The following is a 25,980-nucleotide window of genomic DNA, read 5'->3' on the forward strand; positions in this document are numbered from 1 at the left end:
AGCATAGGTTCCGTATTGTTGTATTTTAAGCTTACAGTTACATCCATGGGCATATTTCACTTTTCCTCATTTGGGGGAAATGAATGAAGGGATGGACCGAGTGGAAAACACGTTTTCCTCTCAGAAAAGAAAGAGGGGTGCATACAAGAAGCTGGGACCAAAACACTGCTGTGAGACTGGGGTTCAGTAAGGGCCAAACATTACATTTAGTACTCTCCTCAAACAGTTCTGTTCCACCTACCCGGAAAATAAATGAAGGGAAATCCCTCATGGATGGAAATAAAATTTTTGCAGTGGACCAGTGAGTTCAGTTTTACTATCTGCGAACTTCCTCCTCCCTCCAACCCCCCTTTCCCCCCCCCTCTCTCTCAGTTCATTAACTCTACCCCTCCTCCTCCCCAAACCCTCCCCCTGAACAATTTCCCTCTTCGGGCTACTCCTTGTCGCTCTGAACTTCCCACCATCCTCAGCCTCAGCATCCCAAGCCGGCCAGGGATTCAGGAGCCCTGCTGGCCCGCCCCGCCGCACGTTTAAGTGAGTCAAAACCTTAGCTCTGGGATGGGTGGGGGACCTGGAGGGACCTTGCGGTAGAGCCAGGAGGTGGGGAGCCCGTTTCCTTCACAGGGCAAAAAATCTCGGCTCACATTTGCCTGGCGTTCTTGCCAGACAGCTGGCAGGGTTTACTATTTCCTGTCGCCGGCTTGCCAAGCTCGTGGGCACGCGCGCCTCCGGGCTGCTGCGCCCGCACGCCGAAACTACAGGCAAAGGCTAGGCTCGGCGGCCCACGAGGTCGGTATTGGGGGCCGTGGCTGACCTTGAGGCCACTTTCTCCCTCTCCTCCTCCTTCTCCCACTTCCCCAGTCACCTTCGCACAGGCACAACGCCCCCATCCCCCATCCCCCGGGGGCTCGGGGGTGGGGAGAGGTCTGGTGCGCGCTCTCGCCCTCCCGCGCAAAGGGTTAAAGCCTCCGATCGCACGAGGGGGAGGAGATTTCCCCGTAGACAAGTAAAAAAGGGTGATGGACAAACGTGCGGGCACTAAGACCGCAAGGCATTCATTTCCTCCTACGGTGGGTGCGGACGCCGGGAGGCGGAGAGCCCCAGAGCGCGGAGCCGGGAGCCGGGAGCCGGGCGCAGGCAATGCTCAGCCCTGGATGTAGCTGAACGAGCGATCGGGGGAGACCGACCGCCGCGACCGAGCGGCGAGGGGCAGGCCTGGGGGGCGGGCAGGGGGAAGCCTCCTCCTCGGAAGCCGTAAGCGCTTTCTTTACAGGTTATTTTGTTTTGTGTGTAGAGGAACACATTTAGCGACTCCGAAGACCAGCCCCGATGAACATGTCAGTGTTGACTCTGCAAGAATATGAATTCGAGAAGCAGTTCAACGAGAACGAGGCCATCCAATGGATGCAGGAAAACTGGTAAGGTGATGCTTTTCGCGCGGTTCTGTGTCCCCGGAGAGCCCTCCCGGCGCGCGTCCGGCCGGGGGGTGCCTTCCCGGCTGCTCCCCGCCTGGGGCGTGAATGGAGCCCGGGCTCGCGGGCCGCGGAGACCCGGCCGCCGGGACACGGGGGCTGCCTGAATGGAGCGCGTCGGTCTGGGGGCCCCCTTGGGCGAACCGCGGCTACCCATGCATGGTAACACGGGTTATGTAACATGGAACATATAGATATGTATGTGTGTGTGTGTGTGTGTGTGTGTGTGTGCACATAGAGGAGGCGTGTGCGCGGCAGAGAAGCCACAGCCCGGCTTCCCTACCTGTGCTGGCTGCCTCCTGGCTTTCATCTATAGAGTTGGGGCTTTCTTGCTCGGCCTCCTGTAACCGGTGGGGGAGAACCCGGTCCCTGGCGCCGTTTAACCCCTTCCCACCCTGCGCCCTCGGCTCTCCGGTCCTCTCCCTCCATCCCGCGTGCCCTTCCTTTCTCCTTGCAGCTCGCCCACTCCGCTGCCCTCTCTCTGCGCGCTCCCCGGCCGCCCTCCCCGCCCCCCCCCCCCGGACCCCCTTCTCCACGCGGGTCCTTTCCGGTTCCATCGAGAGGCGGGGTTTGGGGGTGGGGGAAGGGGCGAGGGGCGGGGGGGGGGGAGACAATGAAAACAGAAATAAAAATGAATGAACCCGGGAGGGCGGAGGGAGCCACGCCATGTGAGTTTCTTGTCGTACGGAAACGCCGCCTTTTGGACACGCTGCTCGGTCCGGATCGGGAGGGAGGCGGCCGAGCGGAGTGGGGACGGATTCAATCCCCGGAGTACGCTTCCCCCAGACAAACTTACACTAATCGGGGGAGAAAGCATCTTTCTTGTGGACTGCGTTCCCTCCGCCGTGTGGGAGGCGATCCTGTGTGCCTTTGCAATATTGGGCAGGGCAGGGCGCGCTCACCTCTCTCCGAGCAGACGGGGGAGCTCGGCGGCGGGCATTCCCTCCCGCCCGCTCGCCCGCCCGCCCGCCCGCCCCTCGGCCCCGGCCCCGGCCCCGGCCCCGGCTCTCCGTGCAGTGCCAGTGCAGTGCCAGCCGGGCCAGCGGGCGCACTGGGAGCTGGGCAGTGGCCCGCCCCTGCCCCCCGGCTTTGGAAGAGATCGGGGTGTGGGGGTTGTGGGGAGGGTGATCGGGTAGAAGAGGCTGGGGTGCACAGAGACCCCCGCCACCGCTTGCCCGGGACCCGCCTTCCCTTCTCCATCTCGGCGGTGGAAGCCAGAGTTGCTGCGGGCTGGGGGCCAGGGCGGGTGGGTGCCCTGGGGGGGCGGGGGCTGCCGCCGGTCGGAGCCGAGTGGGGTTCCACTTCCCTTCCTCTGGCCCCAGGAGTAAGCGCCTGGCCTTGGGAGATTGGGCCGCCGCTCTGGCTTCCTCCCTCCCGGCCCTCCCGCTGGCGGATGGGGGCGCGGGGGGCAGGGGCGGGCGTTGGGGTCCGGAGGCCCGCGTGGGGCCAGAGCTGAAGGCGGGAGGGGTGCGCGGTCCGCCCGGGAGGCCGGGGAGCGAGACCGGTGGGCACTAGGGGCGCCCGGCTGCCCCCGCCCCCTCCCGGCCGCCCAGGCCGAGGGCACCGGGGGTGGGGGGCGGTGGGAGGAGGTTGCACCCCGCGAGGCTTGGTCCCTAAGAGCCTAGACATGGGAGGCCGCGGCGCTGAGGAAGCCGAGCCCCTCGCCTGGGCTCTTTCTCCATCCACATGCACTTTCTCTTCCCCCCGTCAGGGGTGGCGCTGAAGCCGCCGAGGGCTGGGGTCTGCTCTGCTGGGGGTTTGCTCCATCCCTGGCCCCACCCCTCCAGCCCTTCTTCCTCCCCACTTAGCCCGGTGTGCTCTGTTTGCTGAGGCCGGAGTGTGTCCGTGTGGAGCCTGCCTTTCTGGGGTCGGCTCCCAGCGGGCCAGCCTTCCCTTGCACCATCGCCGCCAAGACGGCCTCTTGTTTACTTTTTTGCCTCTTCTCTGAGGTCACTTTCCATGCCTCCTCCAGGTACCATTTCCCGCCTCTTTTCTCCATTCATCAACAAGTACACACACTGAGCCAGGCTGGGCCTAGCCCTCAAGGGACTGACTGAAACTGGCAAAAAAAAAATGTGCCAACTTAGCTTCCCTTGCTGGGCTCTGACCGCCGTTTCCTCCTAGCTCCTTATCTGTACTTCTCATCGGGCAGTCTCTTTCCTGGTATATATTTTCAGGTATGTGTGTGCCTCCTACCAGACCATCAGCTCTTGAGGGTCTATAGTCCTTGTCTCATTCCACTCTAGATTATCCTGAGCACCTCAAAGAGTGCTTTGTACATGGCAGATGCTGGGGAAAATGCTTGCCTAGTAGTTATAAAATGATGCTAGGCTAGGTGCCCACTTTATTGTCAGCACTGCCTGTTAACACCTGAAACTTAACATATCTGGCCTTCCCCTGCGTTCTGAATACTATGTCATTGTCCCTTGCTAGGATTCCCCCCTCCCTGGCTTTTTGTCTCTGTTGATTTTATGTTCTTCTGGGCTTGCTTATTGCAATAACAAACAAACAAACAAAAAGGCCACTAATAGCAAAACAAAAACGGTGCTGGCTGTACACCCTTACTGGCAAGTCTTCTTGATCCCAAATTGTATGGCTTCTTTTATTCCAGTTTGTGCCCCCAGTTTCATAACCTCTCTCCCATAATCCCAATGGCCAGAAAGTCCTGGAACCAGGTGTATAAGAAAATGAAGCATTTCTTTCTGTTAAGCATTTCTTTCTTGTTAACAGGAGAAGGGATCTCCATAACCAAGGCTTAGACCCCGATGGGAGCAGGGGACGTTTAAGAAACCACAAGGTCTTAACTTTCCAGGCTCCTGAACTTTAAATGGTTTGAAATAGCTTCAAGAGGAAAGTACAGTGTTGTGAAGCTTCTACTGTGTCTTTTGAGAAATCGTTTGCAGTTGTCCTAAGAAAAAATATTTTCTAGACATAGTCTCAAATCAAACTTGTTAATTTGGAGAATTATAATTTATCTCTCAAAAATGAGCTATGCTGTCTTTTGAAGAATTGTGAGGACTGCCAGGAGTGCTGTTTTGTACTTCCTGGTATCATTTAAGCGGGCCTTAAATAAGGGTAGTTTATGAAAACATATCCTACAATCCACATTCATTACCTTATTGCATATTAATGTAAAGGGGCCTTGTTTGGGAAAAGTGTGGTATGAACACTACAGGCCCAGCTGAGGCAAGTTTATCGAGTTTATTGCTGCTTTCACAAATGATTAACTCTCTAGACACAGAATAAATAGTACAGGTGTTTTAATTTTTTTAGCAAATAATTTTACCTATAACAAATTAGAAAAGCAATTGAAATGCCAGAGAACACATTCCCTTGAATAGTCATCCTGAGCCTCCTCTTAAAACTGCATGTCAAGTTAAAAAGACCTGGGGGAATATTCTCTGGAAAATGAGAGTTTATTACATGAGGTAGAGGAAAACGCCTGCTTTTAGTTCAATAGCATTTTGAATTCCAGTTTTACACCGAAAACTTGTGATTTTACAACATTGAGAAAAAAAAGGGGGGGGGCATTTTGTTCTTTTATGAGATGTCTGGCCTTTACCTGCTCTTCTCACTAATGGCTGACTTATTTTTTCTGAAGGCTTCTTTTAAGGAGCAAAATCACCTAGCGATTGGCAAGGCTACATAAAATCCATTCAGTGAGCAGGGCTGCTGGGCTCTGCCTTCTCTTTCAGCAGCCTGGCAGGTCTGTGCTCAGAGCTGTGGATGCTTCTTGCTCCAGTTGTAATTGCCTGGCCAATGATGATTATCTTCTGATGTCGGCTGACACGGTGTTCACCAATAGGAAAGCAGGAGGCCTGTGCTGACTGCTGTAACATTAAGTCTGTGAGCTGACGTCACCACAGGGCTTGCCCTGAACCTCCTGAAACCCTCCCCCGCTCCCTCTGGCATCCTCCACATCCAGCCTTTCAATGCGTTGTATGTTTTTCTGACTTCCCCCCCCCCCCCCTCCTTTTCTGACGATGTTAGAAGAGTTTTATATTTTGCGTTCTGTATTATAAGGGCTATAAGATAGTGTTGGAATTTTTAGAATTAAATAGTGACTGGCTAAGGAAACTTTTATTCACATTTTTTTTTTTTTTTACTAAGGGGGGAAAAATTGAAACACTGTTTAAAAGAATTGTTTCTTATATGTGAAGTTTAGAAAGTAGCATGCTGTACAATTTCAGTACTAAAGGACATATAAGCATTACAAGCCTGTTTTAATATTTTACTCAATATAGCATCATAATGCCTAACAAACTATAAAATGCAGGCTGTTTTTTCCTGTAGTGACAATTGCTTCGCATTGATCCTTAAAATTTTCCTACAACATGCTGTATGCATTTGTAAGAAAAATGGCTGAAAATAATGCAAACTGGTCATGAAACAAAAAAGGCCAGAGTCTCATTTCATCAATGACACTAAAGGAAATACAAATTTGGCCAGTTGTCTAGGAAAGCAATGAGTCTACATTGTACTCATTATGTTGCTTGCCACTAATTTTGGATAATCACAGTTCATGTTAGCTTTAAGATTTCAAAGTCTGGGGTGTGAGGAACTTAATCTGTCAATTCAGTAAACCAGAAAGCACCAGGATATTAGCGTAATATGTGCTGGATTAAGAATGAGAAGACTGCCTTACCTGATTTGGCTCAGTGAGAGAGCTTTGGCCTGCAGACTGAAGAGTCCCAGGTTTGATTCCGTTCAAGGTCTTTTTTTGGGCTAGATCCCAGTGAGGGGTGTTCAGGAGGCAGCTGATCAATCTCTCTCTCTCTCTCTCTCTCTCTCCCTCTCCCTCTTTCCCTCTCTCCCTTCTCTATTCTCTCTCTCAAATCAATAAAAATATATTTTAAAAAATATATGATCTATGTTCTGATCCTAAAACATAATACAATCTTGATTGGAAAATTTTATCTGAAAAGTTTCATGTGTCTTTAAAGAATGATATATACTTAAGGAATCTTTGATTTTTTTTCTTTCTTTTTTTTTTTTTTTAAGATTCCCAGGATAATGCAAATTATTTTTAGATTATATTATTCATCTCTTATTTGTATTACTTATAAATAGTATATGATATTAACATTTTTACATCAGGGCATTTTCTTTGTTAAATTGGGAGTTAAATTATGTGACCTAGAGAAGGGTGCTTGTTGCTTTTGATGTTAGATGATACTTCTAACATTATGTGTCAGTATCAAATTGGGTTTTAAAATCAACTCACTTCAGAGTTACAAGTTACTTTGCATTATTCCCTTAAAGAGAATTTTCCAAGTTGGTCCGTGGAAGAGCTGTGTCGGGGATGGAGACTTACAGATACTTAGGAAGGCACAAGATCTTCATCATAATCAGTCTTCAGCTAACAAAATAAAATGGAGTGTAGCACTAGTCAAGAATTCATTCATCTTTGTTTCAGTGCACTGGATACTTCAGATCAAAGTATTTTCTGAGATGAGTTATCCAAAAATTGTCTCAATGACCTACTTAATTTTTTTAATGTATGGACACAGGTGAGCTAAGCTGCCCTATATATATTACTAAGAACCAGGCAATACTCTACAAAATTTGCCTTAGCCCTTTACCTTCTCTAGCTTCAAACCCACCTGCTCCCTTTTACTTACTATTTATCTCTGTTAGGAGAGCACAACAAAGGTTTACCTAGAATAGTTACCTATACTGCAAATATTTCCCTAGATAACCCCAGAAAGTCAGAATGAAAACCTAACATGGCTTTATTGAAATATTAAGACAGAATTTTACTCCTTTATCCATATACTGATTGTGTGCCTCTACAGGCAAGCACAAAGGTGCTATCCTGGCATAGGTACTCGGAAGTTTTTGAAAAACAGCATTCTTAACTATCTGTAACTTACAATAATTTATTTTAGGGATAGGTTATTCCTTTTTATAAAAAAGATTATTGTCTTAGAGTAAATAAAAAAAGAAAAGAATTTTCAATTTTAAGATAATTGAACAAAAATTACCCCAAAGTGCATGTCCATGTAAGGCATCTAAGTTCAAGATTTTGTATTTATGATACAAAATATCATTTTTATATTGAGTACTCATGATTTTTAGTTTTAAGGTTCTTTACCTACTACACTGTATTGGAGTGAAGACTTTTAGGAAAACTTTTGCTTATTTAGTCACCTATTGTGGACTTTCTGAAATTAACTTTAAATTTGCCTGCCAAAAAAAAAAATGCACAACTAAAAAAAATGGACAGTTATCTTTGCTGAGATAAATAAGACATGCTGATTAGAAGCAATTTTACTGGATATGCTCATAATTTTTTAACTCTTATTCTATTTCCTTCAGGATTTCATTTTTAAGTTGCTTTTTTTTCTAAAGTTTTTGTAGAAGAGTTTGTAATTGCATCTGATAAGGAGAATTATCACTGATATAATGTATTTTGGGGAGGGGAACTTGATGTTTATAATCAAGTTTATGGTCACACATTTAAAGTGTAATAAGTATAATTCCAATTTTTTAAAGATACATTTCAAATGTTCTAGCTCAATCCTTATTATTTTTTTTAATACCCATTCTTGGAGGTAGTTTTCTTTTTCAATGATCATTTGGGTTCTGAGGCTGAAGTTTTTGAATTGACTATTTGTTAATGTGTAAAGAATAGTATACAAGATATTTCTTTGAAGAGTGAAAAGATGAGTGAATTGCATGTACATGTATATATGTTAATACATGTTTATATACACAAACATGTTAAAGTGACCTTTTAAAAGAAATAAAAATAAAAACTGATACCGCATTAAAGACCATTTTTTGCTATTCAAAGGGTATCTGAGCCAATCATGTTTTTAATGTCCTAATTTCATTGACAAGTTTGTTGTTTTTTAAAACTCGTTAAATAATACAATTTTAATAGGTCATTTAAAACTGCAAAAAATGGATCATTTAGGCTTTGAATTTAACCCAATTATTAGTATTAATAAGTTTCTTGGTCTTTTAGACTCACTTAGCTCCTCTCATTCATAGAAGTGGTGTTAAAATGTAAGTTTTTAAAATACTAGGTCCACTCTGACTGGGAGAATAGACTTTTACAAGTGAACCTTAGTTCTGTGGAATTTCACGTTGAGCTTTTCATGATCTTGTGTTAGGAAGCTCAGTGGGGGAAAAAAGGTTTACTCCTGAAACTTTTTTTAAATGTGTGAGACTTTCATTAATATCCATTGGATTCCTTAAGCATTTAAAAGCTGGACTATCAGTAGTTATTATCAGTGGAGATTATATATATATATATATATGCCTAATATGTTAAGTGCCTGACAGATTGGTTGACCCAACAGCTCAACCAGTAACTATGACATGCACTGACCACCAGGGGACAGACGCCCTGACCAGTAGGTTAGCTTGCTGCTGGGGTCTGGCTGATGGGGACTGGGCAAGGTGGGCTAGACATGTTCTGGAGCCCTCCTGCAGTCCCTCCCCAGCCAGTTGCCTAGATCGGCCCAATGGGGACTGGGCCAGGCGGGATGTGCCCAGGGCCACACTCCTGCAGTCCCTCTCTGGCCTCTAAAATATTTCTCCTAATTAATTTCCTTTCATTGTGCACAAATGTATGCACCAGGCCTCTAGTTATTACAATAAGAGGGTAGGAAGCTCAATAAAAGGTACTTTAAATATAAAAATCTGTAGTTTCTCAATTTTATGACTTCTGATATAGACAAAGGTCTTAGATTTTCTTCATTCTGGAGTAATGATACTAAAAGTTGATGCTTACATAGTTGTTTATTGATTGCAGGTATTCTTTTAAAATGTTTTACGTACGTCAACTGTTAAATCCTTCCAACCACCCTTCCATGTATTAATTTTTCAATTTCACACAAGAGGAAACGAGTCACAGTGTAAACAAGCTGGAATTTGCATGTAGGGATAGCTAGAAGAGAAATGGGCTTCAGGCCTGACTTAAGTTTTGGTTACTCATGCCCTGATCAGTTCTTCCTTTGAATAGGAATAAATATTGAATCCGTAAAGCAAAGCACTGCAAACCTGTACTCGGCCTGTTTTATACTTGCAATAATTTCACAAGTGTCTGATGTCTTCTGATTTTTTCACTAAGTGGATCCTGGACACTTATGGCCAGAATGACTACAGAAAGCACCCATTGATGTCATAATGAACAGTAACCTGTACAGATAAATACTTCAGTCATTAAGAAATATTTCCTGAATACCATTTGTTTAGTATCTATCAACACTTTTATAATTGGAGAAAGCCTTGCCACTTTAATGATGCTTCTATTATAAATAAATAAATAAATAAATAAATAAATAAAAATTCAGTTTTGTTTCAAAGAAACCATGACATGGATTTGGAACATTTCTCATAAAGTATACTTCCATCTGCTTTTCTTTTTGGCTTCATACACTCAGCGTGGTTTTAGACTCTGGGAGCTTGTTGCCATCTGGTTCTGCCTACAGCCAGGCTTCCCTCCAGGCAGGCTTAGTAACTACTGTTAAACAGCCGCCACCAGTTGGAGGGGAAAAAAGTGTGGCGTGGGGATGTCCCTATTCTTAGATGTCAGCTCCTACAATGTGAAGAATTAAAGAGCACTTTTTTTTATTTATTGTTTATTAGTTTTAATTTCCCCTCTCATTCTAAAGAAAGAAATGTTTATTATAATAAGGAGAAATGGGCCGAAACTGGTTTGGCTGAATGGATAGAACGTCGGCCTGCGGACTGAAGGGCCCCTGGTTCGATTCAGGTCAGAGGCATGTACCTTGGTTGTGGGCACATCCCCAGCAGGGGGTGTGCAGGAGGCAGCTGATGGATGCTTCTCTCTCATCGATGTTTCTGGCTCTCTATCTCTCTCCTTTTCTCTCTGTAAAAAAAAAAAAATCAATAAGATATATATATAAAGAGAGAAATGAAAACATTAAAAAAATAGGAAGATTAAGGAAAGAAAATGTCTTTAGGTCCTATCCAGAGGCAACCACAATTATTTTGCCACCTTTCCCTCAGCCTTGTTCCCACATTCCCATACACATCAGCTCAGTCAGTATATACGCCCCGGGGAGTGAGTGCCCGCGCCGTGCCAGAGACTGACTGCACTGGGCACTGGGCACTTCCATTTACATTAAGCATGTCCAATTCCCAGCCTGCGGGGCCGCATGCCTCGTTTATTTGGCCCGTATTAGCCTTTAAGTTTTTAAAAAATGTATATATATATTATTGATTTTTTTTACAGACAGTAAGAGAGAAGGATAGAGAGTTAGAAACACCAATCAGCTGCCTCTTGTACACCCCTACCGGGAATGTGCCCGCAAGCAAGATACATGCCCTTGACCGGAATCGAACCTGGGAACTTTCAGTCCGCAGGCCCATGCTCTATCCACTGAGCCAGTCCAGTTTCAGCAGCCTTCAAGTTTGACGTGCTTGATTTACATGCTCTCTCCTTACAACTTCTTCTGTTGCTCTTTTCTCCCCTTTACTTTATAAGTGTGTTTCAGGTCATTAAAACCTCTCCATAAGTACAATTTTTAGCGGCTACTTCATATTTGATTGTTTGGGCTTAATTTAGGTAACCAATCCCTTTATGTTATACGTGTTAGGTTTCTAGTTTTTCCCTACTAGAAAGAGTACTCTGATCATCTTTGGTATATTAATCTTTTCACTTATCTGGTAAACTTTTTTGGATAAATCAAACCAGCATCCAGAGGAATGACTCTCTCCAAGGTTTATGTTAGCTTCGGCCAGACTGGTGTCTGGGAAAGTGGAACCAATTGACACTCCACCGGGGGCGGAGAGTTTTCACGCCCTCAGTATTGAAGATGATCATGTTATTAAAAAATTGATGTTAATATGAAAAGTGATTTCCCATTGCTTTAATTGATATTTGTTTCTAGTAAGACTCAAAAGATTTACTTGCCTTTGTTCTCCATTTGTCCTTGTGTGTTCTCGGTACCTGACCTTTGCTAATGAGCTATTTGCCTACACTTGGGATATTATAAGAATATTAGCCTTTTGTCCAGCATGATTAGTAGTTGCAAATTATTTCTTCTCCAGTATGCTAACTTCCATAGTTGGGGAGCATATCTGACAACTAGTTTAGTGCATGAAATATTCTATGTCCATCACCATCTAACTTAAGAGAAATACCTGTGCCTATCTCTCTGTTTGTGGAGGTCAGGAGTCCCAGGGAGGAAGGGAAGGAGAAGAGAAGAGGGCTCCTCGGTTCAGTACCCTGGGGCCCTGGAAGGTCTCCCAAGACACCGCCGCCTTCCTGCTCTGTCCCTTCCTCTCCCAGCACCCTCCACCAGCCCAACGGTGCCCGCAGCCTCTGCTGGCAAACAGAAGGGCTGGAACTGCACCCGACTTTAGCCTTTGTCCCTAGGCCTAGGTCCTCCATGGAGTTATTTTCCACTGTCACCCCCTCCCCCGGCGCCTCCACTGGTGCGTTTGGGCTAAGCCCCTCCCTTCTGCCTGCATTGGAGGAATGTTCCCGGTACCAGAAGGAATGAAAGGACTGGGGTTGGTCTCCATGACAACTGGAAGAAAGAGGAATAACTCTGGAAACCTAGTTTCCTAACTCTGGAAATTCCAGCTTCTGCAGGAAGCTACCCCAGATGGATCCTACAAGATCCAAGAACTCTTCCAAATCTCAGTGCTCAGCATTGCCTGTCTTTCTGCCTCTCCCTCCTCCACAAAAATAAGTGGTCCTCCTTGATGGGAGGAAGCTTCTGTCCAAGTCCGTGAGCTCCCGTAGATCATCCTGAGGAACCAAAGAATCATCACCACCCGAGGCTGCCAAGATGAACCTCAACCTAAAACACACCTGAAATAGGTGTAAGCGAATTTGCCAACCACGGAGTGCCTTTACATCTCACTCATTCTTCCCAGTAGCATTTGGATGGTAAGGCAGCTTACCCATAGGCACACAGATTTTTTAAATGGCAGAACCTGGATTTTTGAAAAGGTAACTACCTTGTCTTGTGATAATCAAAAGAAGCAGTGGACTCAGTGAAATGCCAATACATTCCTGGAAGGCTTTTTCTCCTCTTCAATGCATATGTGAGTCTTCACTCTCTCTAGTGAATTTGTGAACTTGCTGAAAATCTGTGACTATCATTACAGTTTATCCAAAATAACAAGTAAGCATATACTACTGCAGTCAGGCAACATGTATATAACCTTACATCAAAAATGCAAATAAATTGAGCAAAAGCAACCAGACACAAAAGAATAGATACAAGTGTGGGCAAAAGTAGGTTTTCAGTTGTTCCTATGGAAAAATTTATAATACAAGAATAAATAATAATACAAGAATAAACTCTTGTTTCATCTACTCACAGCTGTAAACCCACTTTTGCCCACCCCTGAACTGTGTGGTTCCATTTTTATGAGGTTCAATATTTACAAATGATAGAAGTTAAGGTAATGGTTACTCTTGGGAAAGGGGGAGAGAGTAGTGATGAGAGGGTACCGGATAAGCTTATAGAAGACTGGTAAGGTTCGGTTTCTTTGATCTAGGTGGTGGTTTCATGGGGTTTGTTCACTTTATAATATTTCATCAAGATGCTCACTTGATTTGTGCAGTTTTCTGTATGTTATACTTAAGTAAAGAAGGAGGGTATTAGTCTCTTTGACTTCCTGCTAATTTGGGGACTCTTGCATTGATTTTTCCTTTTTCACAAGCGTTGCCGTGAGTACTGACTGTGGTATTGCAGGATAATGGTTAACCTCTGGACTCTGGAACCAGTGTGGCTGTGCTCCAGCCCTGGTTCTGCCACATGGGAACTGAGTGACTGCCTCACTAACAGGCTAATTATTGCCTGTCTGCTTCAGTCCCCTCATCGCTAAATTGGGACTTGATGATAGTAATGGGGGGGGGGGGGGGGGCAGTGATGATGATGATGATGATGATGATGATAAGAATCTACCTTAACAGGTTGTGAGGATTCAACAATTTATTATGCATTAGCCTTTAGAAGAATGCCCAGCATATACATTTTTATCACACCTTTATTATTGCTTGTACCATAGACTGTGGAATCCAGAAGGAAAAGGGAAAATTAAGTTCCCAAAGTACACCCCAATGGCCTTGCAATGGATCCTCCAAATCCATTACCTAGAATCACTATCAAGCTGTAGGCACTGAGGAGGAAAAATAAAAATGTATGACATCAACACCACTTTCTAGAAACCTATAATCTACTTTCAAAGATCCTGGCAAAAGAAAACATTGTTAATAAATGTGGCTTATAAAACGTGTGGGGGCCAGCAGGTGTGGAGAACATTCGGAAACATTTTCAGAAGCTCTGTTTTATCTTTAGTCACAAGTAACAGCATAAAGAAGAGCCTGTGCTGGCACTAAACACTGATTACTATTTATTTCCTACAAAACACCTGACATCTCACTTAATAACTTATTCAGCAAAAGTACGATAGTGTCTCTCTATATTACCCACACAAAAGGTAAATCACTGTGTATGAATAAGTGAAAATGAAAATGAGAGTGGCTGAAAATTTTGGAGCAAAGAGCAAGTCTTTGGTTGCTATTCAAAGGTTGTTTTTTTGCTTACTTCAGTGGAAGAGGCAAGGTTGTTTGGTTCCTTAGTGAAGTAAAATAAAGACCATCAGACATCAGTTTTCTCTTCAGTGCTTGACTGTGGGAGGCCAGTGAGACAGAACTCTTGCAAGTGGAGTCCTCTCTTTGAGATTCACAGTTCTCTCATCCTTGAGACAGGGAAGTTCATCAGGAGTTCACAGGGAGTGGGGGAGCTTCTTCCACGTGCTTATTTGTTCCCCTTTAGCCCCTGGTAGAGGAGGTCATCAAGAGGATGTGGCTGCTGGTTGACTCTGACCCCAAACTGGACGTGAGCAATCAGAAGCTCCTTACCCTCTCCCTTGTCCTTGGGATGTAAGTTCCACCTGCTGTTCCCATACTGGCAGCCGCTTCAGGGATGCAGCCTTGAGAGAGCACTGCATTGTTGAGACCATTTAGACTGTATGTGACCGAACCACAGTAAAGGCCATGTATACCGACTTTAAGATCCTGGCGGGCAGGTGCGAAGATCTACTCATTGTGTAGCACTCAAGACAAGCCTCATCCGTGAGACCCCGTGATTGTTAAGCCTGCCACCTACCAGGATGGAGTGGCTGTCTCCTTCTTCGGCTTCACCTTGTCTTCTGTGTACGAGGGCCAGTTTTGAATGTCCCCTGGGGAACTCCTGAGGTTACAAACCAATAGTTCCCCATCCCGGCCCCAGTTGGCATCACAGTTGGCAGCTGTGTGCACCCCTCTCTGTGACCGGACGGGGTGTGATTGGAGGAGTTTTATAACCAGCCTCCTAGCAGGAGGACTTAAATCCTAAGTGGATTCTTCCACTTGGCGGGCCCCTCTCCACCGTGGGTTATTCCCTTTTTAAACCTAGCATTTCAGGTACGTGGATTTTGTGATACTAACAATAGCAGTTTCCACTTTGAGAATGACCAAAAGCAATTTTTAATTTGTTGCTGAGGTCACATTTGAGAAGCGCTCGCTTGTCAGAGCAGTTACGATGTGCTTTCTCTTGTCTGGTAAGTGAGAACTGCTGAAATCAGAAACATTAAGCCTTTGTGAAAAATGGCCCCACCAAGGAGAGCAATACTTGTACTGACTATAAAAGAAAGAGAATATGCAAATAGATCCAGGAACATTGGGAGGCTTAATCAGGAAAAACAGGTCTCTAGTTTTCCAGGTTTGAATAGGTGGCTTTAAGGAGTGTTCTTCAAACTTTTTGCTTGCATCCTCCTGAAAAGAAGGTTGAAAAATGATATACCGCTTCACATATTTAAAATTTGCCACCGTAAGTTGACATACATCAATATTTGATAGCAATAGAATAAATAAGATGAGGATTGGCTAGAAATATTTCATGACATGATGCTAAGACAGGTTTATCTAAGTTGTTTGAATAATATAGTGTGACTCTGAAATAAATCACATAGCATTTTTATCCATGGTTTTATTTTTAATTGGTAGCTCCAAAAACATTCCCATTCCACGCTGATAGGTTTGAAAGAATCAGAGGCCCTAGCCGATTCTGCTTTGGGTTGCTCTGAATTCAGAACCTCCCAGCATTCAGAGGGTCTAATCCGAAGGGGGGGGAAATGAAGGTTAGCATTTTTACTTTGTTTTGGGGCTAGAAGGAGAGAAATGGGCAGGCTATCAATCGTTTTCAACTTTGTTAGCAGAGAAGATTATAGATGCTAGCATAGAGTGTTATCATTAGGACTAGCCTCCTACTTGGGTAGAGAATTCCTTATTGTTGACTTGGTCATCCCTTGTCAGAACCTGAGGACTTTAGCCTTAGCAAGCTGCTCTTAGTTCAGTCCACTTGGGGTAGCTCTGATTGTTTGCAGGCTGTTCTCCATAATTGACCTGGAAGTTGTATCCTTCCATTAGTTCTTTATTTTTATAATCCTCATCTGAGAATATGTTTACTGCTTTTGAGAGAGAGAGAGAGAGAAAGAGAGAGAGAGAGAGAGAGAGAGAGAGAGAGAGAGAGAGAGAGAGAGAGAGAGAAATATTGATCATGCCTCCTGAATGTTCCCCATCTTGGGGGTGAACCCACAATCTAGATATGGGCCCTGACCCGAATCGAACCTGAAACCTTTTGGTGCCTGAGATGATACTCCAAGCAACTAAGCCACCCGCTCAGGCCTCCATTAGTCCTTTATTACTTCTAGTTCTGACTCTAGCTGTATGTTATTTCCACTTCTAGTATGCACTGGAGGACAACACATCCTCTCTAGGCTTTCTTTTTCAAGGCATTTCTCCGACATCGCTTGCATGCAATCTGCTAGTAATCCACGTGGATGCTTTTGAAAAATAGAAAATTAGGACTTCCACACTTTTGGCTTGAACAGGTATTACCTACTAGGGAACTATTGAAATTTATTAAAGCTTACTGAAATTTGGCACACATACATTAAAATGAGACAGTCCGTATAGCAGTGGGGAGGAGGAGCTTTAATTGAGTATTCTACTACAAAGTCTGTCACATGGAGCTCTGGAACAGTACAAAGCACTCACGGAGCATGACATTCTGGACATTTTTGTAATCAGGGTTGTCTGGAGTTGTAGTTGGTTTTCAATGACTCTTCCTACATTCATATTTGCAGAAATACTTTTTGAACCTGTATTTTGTGGTTCCTGATATTTTGTGATTGCACCACTTTGGTTGGTACTTGGTTCTCCAGTTCTTATAATTACTGAGTTCTTTTGGGGTAAAAAAAATAAATAAATTAAGAACCAGGCTTTATGTCCTGGATCCTTAACCACCAGGTATTTGGGCCAGACTCACCTGAACAATTTATTTCTCCCATGAATACACATGGACAGGCTCTATCTCAGAGATTCAGATTTAGCAGGTCCGTGGGACCAGGAAATCTGCCTAGCACGCATCTCTCCCTTCTCACCTCTATCAATGACTTCAGAAATGTCCAAATCTATAGAAAGTTTTTATGAGTTTACTTGAGCTAAAATGATGACAATTGCTGAGAAGCAAAATCTCAACAGATTGAGAAAATGGTACAGAGATTGGCAGTTTTACAACTTATTGTATATATTAGAATAAAAAAAGGAGACATAAAAGGTCTGCATGAAATCCACTGGTGGTAGATGAGAAAGAAAAGCAGGAAATCTCTGAGATTGGATAAGGAGTAAAACAGAGAGACATTGCTTATTTTACATGGATGGGTACGGAATAGTTAACAATGAACACTTACAATACTTAGACACAGTATTTGGGAGACAAAATAACAATGAGGGAGTCTGTGGTTTTGTACTGTGGTGGGAGGGTGTGCCCGGAGGGAGCTACTCTGACATTCCAAGGGTGTAGTATTGTAGATGCAAAAAGGCAATCCACAGGCTCACTTAAGGTAAGGATCGACCTTTGTCAAGGAAGCTGTTGGCATAGGATGTGACTACCCAGTCTGACTCACTTTTCAGTTAGGAATTTTTATCTTCAAACCACTCTGTGTGTTTACTTTTGGTTTCTGAGTGTGTGAGGCTCGCCGTGGAGGCCTCTCTTAAGCTTGTCAGGTTTGGTTCGCTGCCCCCTTCCCATTCACACCTCTAATTCATAACCAAGTCCTGTGTGATGGGCACACAGTTCCATTTCGGAGCATTCATTCCCATTGCCCTCCTGCTTTGTGCCTCCTCACTGACTTTCCACATCCATCGCCTCCTGGGCTTTCAGCATTATCTTAAGTCACTGATTCAATCTTGTCACTGGCGATGGAAACCTTCACTGGTTTCCCATTGAAACTCCCATTGTCTACAGGTGTCCAAATTCTCTTGACAGGCTTGAAAGGCCATCAAAATCTGGCTCCATAAAATGTTACCTATGGATTCAGCATCTATTCAAAGGCAGATTATGATCCCCACCCATCAAAATCCATTGTGCCTTTTTTTGTGGTTTACTGGCACTTTGCTCTTAGATTTAGATTTTCTCTTCCAGTTTTGAAGTCAGTTCCTATCACAGAATTTGGCTTATAGTTGCATACTTTTGTTTTCTCTTTTCTCGTTTGCCTATTCAGTGTGTGTTGAATAGATGAATGCCCATATGCATGTTGTCACAAATTACCCTTCTGTGTAACTGTTTTGCAGAAGCTGTTCATTCACTTTTAAATCAAATGTGTCTGATTTATTAGCCAGAACATCTTCATATTGCCCTTACATGAGTCACAGAAGACTGTCTAGTGTCTTATTTTTTTTAAATATATATTTTTATTGAGTTTACACAGAGAGTAATTGAGAGGGATAGAGAGTTAGAAACGTTGATGAGAGAGAAACATTGACCCTGCCTCTTGCCCACCCCTGACTGGGGATGTGCCCATAATCAATGTACATGCCCTTGACCGGAATCGAACCGGGAACCTTTCAGTCCGCAGGCCGACGCTCTATCCACTGAGACTAACCGGTTTCGGCTGTCTAGTGTCCTATTGAAACAATAATAAAAATGCTTATTTTATTCTTTTCATCTAATTTTACTTTTAAGAGGAAAATGTATTGATATAGCATGACTAATTCTTAGTCAAAGACTTCCTTAAAGTGAGTGGAGAGAGTGGGATTCATGCATAGAGGGAGGAAAAAAACCAGGAAGAAAATAATACCAAAATGATAAAAAGTAATTGTTTAAAGATAGTAAAATTATGGCTATTATTTTTTCTTTTGCTTTTCTGGTTTTCTATAATCTTTTTATTTTATATTCTGGGTATGTATGGGCTATGTGATTATGCATATGGTCTTATTCTGTGTTTTTTTTTTTGCAACAACTATAATATATTTACTATTTTTATTATGAAAGATAAATTTCATTTTACAATGGTATTTTATCTGAACTGGGTCAGACACATTTTTAAAATTAAAGCATTTTTAAAAATATATATTTTATTGATTTTTTACAGAGAGGAAGGGAGAGGGATAGAAAGTTAGAAACATCAATGAGACAGAAACAGCAATCAACTGCCTCCTGCACACTCCCTACTGGGTATGTGCCCACAACCAAGGTACATGCCCTTGACAGAATCAAACCTGGGTCCCTTCAGTCTGTAGGCCGACGCTCTATCCACTGAGCCAAACCGGTTAGGGTAAAGCATTTTTAAATAAACATTAAAATAAGCAATACAGTTACATGGAAGGGCAATTTGTGACAACTTTGGGCTGCAAATTCTTATTCCAAATTAATATGCTTTCTTAGATTAAGGTAGAGACGCATCATAGTGTTGATGTCACAAAAACTCTCCTATTATTCTAATAATAAATTATTCTTATTCTAATAATAAATTATACATTTGATTATTTTTAGTAGGAATGGGTTTTAGTTCTCTAAGGGAGGGAGATAAAAGACATTAATTTGACTTTAACATTACAACTTTTATACCTAGGCTTCAGGAATGTATCTAATAGGGCAAAGATTCCCCAGGGATAATAGTCATCTAATCTAATAGAGATAAAGGATTAAACATAAACCTGTCCCTAGAGAGAAGAAAAATGAATAGGATAATTGGCTCAGGGACCTGGCGACACCTGGAAACAGATGCTCACTCATAGCTGAAGTACATCATTAATAGATGTAATCCAGAAGTGCAGAGTGCCTGGGAGATTGTGTCTGAGTTGGAGGAGCTAGAAAGATTTTGTGATTCTCCAAGGTGAAGGTTTTAGAAGGCTAGTCTAGTCCAGAGTCTAGGCTCTGTGGGTCCTGAGAACCTGGGGTGTCTGATCTGGTCTGGTTGGGGACAGTGTGGCCGCTCTTTCCCAGGGCTGCTTTGTAAAGCTCATCTTATAGTTCTGGGCATTTTGCCTGGGACTCTTGCTTCTTCTGTACCAACTCTTTGCGAATGTGGCTTGTTTTGTAACTGTGTTTTGTCAGTTTTATGTTATTTGTATCTAGGAAGACTTGCTATTCCATACTCTGCTTTTCTTCTCAGTTGTCTCAGCAGTCACAGGAGAGAGAAAGGGAGATTGGCGAAGAATGGTTCCAAATCATATGGGTGCAGTGTTTTAAACTCTCTGTAAATGTGATGATCGTTTGGTCCTATCCCTATAAATTCAGAAAACGTTCTGCTCTAAAGCCATAGACAATATAAATAAGTATTCTTTTGGGATTCAAGCAAACAAATGATAGCCCTGACAGTGTAGTTCAGTTGGGTAGAGCCAAGGTTTTGTGTTTGATCCCTAGCCAGGACACATACAAGAATCTACCAATGAATACATAAATAAGTAGGACAAATCAATGCTTTTTTCTCTTTCTCCCTTTCCTCTTTGTAAAATGAATCAATAAAAAAAAATAAAAAAAATTGCAGGTTAGAAATATCCTAGAGGAGCAAAAAAGAAAATACTAAATACTAATGAAAATATTATATATTTAATATGTTATAAGTGTACTGGATTTGATTTTTCTAAGATTTTTCTAAGAGTCTTAAAAATACTATTTCTTCAAAAGACAATATATATATTTTTAATCCTCATCCAAGGAAGTTTTTATTGATTTTTAGAGGGGGCTAGGGGAGACAGAGAGAGATGCATGTGATAAAGAAATATCGATTCATAACATTGAAACATGAGTTTTCACATTAGAAGCTTTTGATAAACTTTTAAACATTCAAATATTCATACATATACTATACACACTCAATATTTACATTTAATTTATTTTAAAAACAGTCCACTGTATTAAAATGCATAGTGGTAAAAAAAAAATAAACTGTTATTAACTAGTGGGTTTATTCTTTTAAATTGAGCAAATGTTGATTCTAACATCTTTGGTTCTGCTGTGACAGGGGAAGTGGTCAACACTCGGTAACTGCTGCCTGCGCTCTGAATGTGTTATTTCATGTGGATAATTCAGGAAACCAGAGAGTTGATTTTTTTGGACTTGGCATTAAGTAGATGAAATAACACTCACAAACAAAAAAGACTCTACCATGTTTTTGAGAATTATCTCATGCCTAAGGAGTAGAAGGCTCGGCCTCAGAGCTCTACAGCTTCCTCATCTGATTGAACTTTTTATGGAGAATATTTCAAAACTTGCTGGAAACTGAGGCCCCCTTCAGGATTACATTTTACTTAGTGGAAAGACTATATGGGCTCTTTTTTTTTATGTTTATAGTTTATCATATCTAGAAGTATGGTAATAAATTAAAACTGTTTTTCTTAGGTATTTACACTACAACAGCTCCAATTGTTTTGTTTATATGCAACATCTAGCACATTTGGAATGAGGTCTTTTCTGAAGGATTGCTATAAACTATCTTTTTAAAAAATATTTTTATTGATTTCAGAGAGGAAGGGAAAAGGAGATAGAAACATTAGTAACATGAATCATTCGTGCATATGTTGTTTTGCTTCATCATATGCACTTAGAGGCCTAGAATTATGGAGAACTGCATATGATCTTTATTTATTTTTAGGATTTTACTTAATGTAGAGAAGTATTATGATTCACTTTGATAATGCAAAGATGTGCTCTGTCAGAGAAACATTTTTTAGAAGGAAAAAAGATATCAGTTGAAGTTTCTGGCTATGTCAAGTAACTATAAATAACATTGTAGAAAATTTAGGAAACACAAAAAATAAGAAAGTAAATGTCCCCTTGAAATAAACTCATATTTGGGGGCAAATCTTTTTAAAAAAATATATTTTATTGATTTTTGTACAGAGAGGAAGGGAGAGAGATAGTTAGAAACATCAATGAGAGAGAGTCATCGATCAGCTGCCTCTTGCACAACCCCTACTGGGGGTATGCCCGCAACCAAGGTACATGCCCTTGACCGGAATCGAACCTGGGACCTTTCAGACCGCAGACCGACGCTCTACCACTGAGCCAAACCAGCTTCAGCTGGGGGCAAATCTTTTTAAACTCCTCTCTCTTTCCATCAGCACATCTCTATATTTTTCTTTTCACAGATTTTCATAGAGTTCAAACCATATTTTTCTGTAATTTGACTCTTTTTTTTTTTTTTAATATGGAATGGATATTTTTCTGTTATAACTTTCGCCAAATTGTAAATGGGAGAATCGTTTCTTGAATGTCATGGACTAGCTGATGTATGAAAAGCTTGAGATACATATCATTTTTTTCAATTAAAAAACAAAACAAAACAAAAACTAGTAGCTTTAAGAGAACAACAACAATAAAAAATACACACATAAAAAAGGTATTTAAATAGTTTTAGTCTAATCAGTGGAATAAAAACTCAATAAATTTCAGTTATTTTCATCAAGGATTTATCTTCTTTGGATAATACTCATCAGTTTGCTGTGGAGAATATACCCACCAATCATGGAACTGTGTTGAGGTGCTTTCAACTGCAAGTAGCAAATGTAATTAAACATAAACATTTAATTATTCCATATAAAAATAAGTCTGGTTGGAAATCTCTGTGGTTGTTCAGTGGTCTAATGATGTCATCAATGATCCAGGTGCTATCTGAGTTTTTGTCTTGCCATTCTTAATATTATCAGCAGTGTTTTCTTCACGGTTACAAGACAGCTGCCAACCAAACACCTGTCCTTACTCCAGCTTCCCAAGGAGAGGGAAAAAGGCAGCAACAAAGAACCCTTCTTCTAGTTCTCTTCTTTATCAAGGAGAAGCTTCCAAAACAACTTACCCTTAGTAAGTTTATGTAAAGATTTGTTTCAATTATTGCTATGTCTTCATCTCACTGGCCAAAGCTTCATCTCTTTGGGCCATAGGCTTCACTCCTGGACCATTCACTGGCAAAGAAGAATTGCTTTGCCTACCCTTAGACTGCTGGTAAAGAGATCCGTGGCCTTGAGATACTTGTACAACCCGTCTTGCTTTGTTTCTCAGGCCCAGGCATGTTGCTCTACAAACAATATGAGGTGAAGTTTTCTGTTCACAAAGGAGAGGGTTGGCTGTCAGGTTGTCCTCAACTGTACTAGTTTAAGAACATACACCCTGAGAAGAAGGAAAGATTTAGGTGTGTTATAAAATTCATTTTGGTACTTTTACCGGACTCTCCACAAAAAGATGGTATTATTAAGTAGTGGAAACACTGATTTATGTGTAGTGATGTTAAATTATTGTGTAAGTTGCTCCTTAATCTTCAAAGCTAGAGCTCTAAATACTAACCTTCTAGTGGAAGTGGAAGAATAATTTCTGAACAAAGTACAAACAAATAATTAAGAAAGGACAATTCTACCCATTGCATCACATGAGATTTCTAAACTTTGAGTCAACAATGACAAAATACTGGGATCCACTGCTCTCAGAATGTATCATTCATCTCCTAAACCTCCGTTTCCTCATCTGTGTAAAATGAGAAAAATAATAATACTGACCCAATAGCATTGTTGAGTTGACTAAATGAGTTAGGTATGCAAGGTCTTCACTAACACTCTATAAGTTTCAGTTGTGTTGTGATCATGGATGCTACAGGTGTCAATATTTAACATTTTACACAATACATTCACATTCTCTCATGATCCCTTCATTGCAACCCGGTGAGGTAGGAATTTCCACCCTCATTTTATAGGTGAGGACATTATACTTTTATGTCTCAAACATGAATGAGCCCAACAATGATTCTGTTTGTCTTTTTAGCTTAATTATTCATTGTACTTCTGCTGTAAGCAAAAATTATGTATGGGATGTACACATTATGAACTTACATGGTCCATAATGTCCCATTAGAAAAACTGAAGAGAGAATGTTTGGTTAATAGATAGCAGGTAAGGAGTTCATGGCATCTAATAGAAATAATGATGCTCATTCACTGCATTAAATTTCTTGGGATTAATTTTTATACATAAGTATATCAACCCTAGAGTGAGAGTATAAATGGAAATAAAGATTGTGGTATATATGTGACAGGTTCCCTTGTTTTCAATATGTTCTGTTCCTGTGTGTTTTATGGCTAAGACTGGTGTAATGGAAGGAAAGTGGATCCCATCTCATGAATATGTGTTGATACTAGGATGCCACACTCATAAGGAAGGAACCCAAGCTCTCAGGAAGTCCAATTTAATTTTGACTCATGTTCAAAATTGACAGCATTTATTGTTATAAAAAGTATGTACTTTGCTCTAGCTTGTGTGGCTCAGTTGGTTGAAATCATCTCTTGCACCGAAAGGTCACCAGTTCAATTCCCGGACAGGGCACATAACCCAGGTTGCAGCTTCAATTCCTAGTCCAGGTTAGGGTCAGTGTGCATTCAGAAGGCAACTGATTGATGTTTCTCTCTCATATCAATGTTCTCCCCTCCATCTCCCTTCCTTTCTCTTTCTAAAAATATCAATAAAAATATTTTTAAATTATGTACTTAAAATGACTTTATATCTGGATATGATAGATTATTTAATTAGCATTGAAGGTAATGTAATTCCATCTTATTTTTTTGCCAAAGCATCTTATAAAAAAACCAACCAGTTAACCAAGGGAATTTTTTACACTTCAGGAAGTTGTTTTGACAGAATGCAGCCATAGGCTGAGTGACATGCCCTATTGCATAATAGGGTAAATCACATTACAATGGCTTCCTGCAGATCTAGTAATCAGGTGAAGACTTTATTCTCATTGGCTCTAATAAATGCTCAGGAGTGTTTAGAAGTGGTTCGGTGATATAATGGATGCGCTAGGATGAGAAAATGACTAGTTCGGTTATCATCAGAGGTATTAAGAAAACCGGGAACAGTTATTGCTGTCCTGCGACTCACACTCAGAGAGCGAATTGGTCTGCAGGGATCACATTCTGGCTGCTTCTATTACTGCCTGCTCCTGGGCTTCGACAGCCTGAGTTCATATTTCCTTGTTGGTGCTATTCTCACACCTGACTAAGCCACACAACTATTTGTGTTGAGGCAGATCAGAGGTGTTTCGTGACTACACAGATAAGCAGATAAAGATGAAATGGTATACCGCAGGGTGATGTCTGCTGTGCTTTCTGCGCTTTCTTACACAGACTTTCTGGGTCATTTCACACAGGGCAGCAGATTGGAAGGTGTCACCTGAACAAATGCAGTGTGAAAAGCCAGTGTGACCCCAAATTCTGCTTTTCCTCTTTTTCTTTGAGCCTGAAGAAAAGCAGTTGTGGGAGATTGGGCAGTGTTGGTTTTCACGAGCTCCTCTGCACCAGGTAGCATAAGGCTCAGATGAAAAGCCCCCATATTGCAGGGGACATATGTCCATGGATTCACTGTGAGAAGACTGAAAAACCCTTTGCATTGTGCACAGAAAAAAAACACACAACAACAGAAGAAACAAACCCACACACACACACACACACACACAAACCACAAAAAAAAACCACACACACCAAAAAACCCTAGAAATTTCAAGTTCTCAGGCTAATGCAAATATTTATTTTTGCAAGAATTTATTTTTAAACTAAGTAAAATCAGATCACATATCTCAGGAAGCAACCATAATAAGTATGGATTATAGTCAAGAGAGCTCTTGCTTCCCATGTTTTAATCCATTACCTAGAAGAATTGGTTCTATATACCTCTAATCCACATTTCTTCTAGGAGATACTGTCCATTCTCATTATTAGCCTATAAAACAGTATGGCTAATTTATAAAACATGTACACCCTATAAACACATACACACAAACATGCAGTTAGCATAATTTTAACTTCGAGTGTATCAAAATTTTAATCGTGATTATCTTCTGAAGATGGGATTAAGTCAGGGAACCAAAAGTGTGTCCCAGAGCACCTAATATTTTGGGGAGTAGAGAGACTCAGTCGCCTTGATCTTGGGCAGCTCTGTGCATCCAAGATGTTCAGTCTGTTCTTGGGTGAAGCCAGTGGTGATTACTAAAAGGTCAGAGTGTGGCTGGAGACTGGTGAGAAGACAAAGAAGAAGGCAACATCCTAATATGGGTAGACAGACTCCCTGTAAATATCTCTTCAAATTTATTTGAATTGCTATCCATTAGTTCATGCAAATAGGCCATAAGGCAGAATATTCAAATGCCGGTATAAAGGAAATGATAGATCTTCCCTTCCCCCAACTGATGGATGGAGAGTGATA

At 42.0% G+C, this 25,980-nt stretch overlaps 1 protein-coding gene across 6 annotated transcripts in view; it reads left to right on the forward strand.

Moving 5' to 3' along the window:
• Nucleotides 1-406: 406 nt before the first annotated feature.
• ELOVL6 (ELOVL fatty acid elongase 6) overlaps nucleotides 407-25,980 on the forward strand; it is a 134,168-nt gene continuing 108,594 nt past the window's right edge. The window contains exons 1-2 of one of the 6 annotated variants that reach the window (XM_036408963.2): nucleotides 407-534; nucleotides 1,295-1,418. In XM_036408963.2, coding sequence (XP_036264856.1) covers nucleotides 1,330-1,418 — 89 coding nt within the window. In that variant the 5' untranslated portion in view covers nucleotides 407-534; nucleotides 1,295-1,329. Of the gene's footprint in view, nucleotides 535-680; nucleotides 790-936; nucleotides 1,157-1,294; nucleotides 1,419-25,980 lie in introns of those variants that run through there. The other 5 variants (XM_036408973.2, XM_045589020.1, XM_036408952.2 and 2 more) reach the window with 5 other exon arrangements.

Source organism: Pipistrellus kuhlii, unplaced genomic scaffold (genome assembly GCF_014108245.1).
Source record: "Pipistrellus kuhlii isolate mPipKuh1 unplaced genomic scaffold, mPipKuh1.p scaffold_m20_p_1, whole genome shotgun sequence".
NCBI lineage: Eukaryota > Metazoa > Chordata > Mammalia > Chiroptera > Vespertilionidae > Pipistrellus > Pipistrellus kuhlii.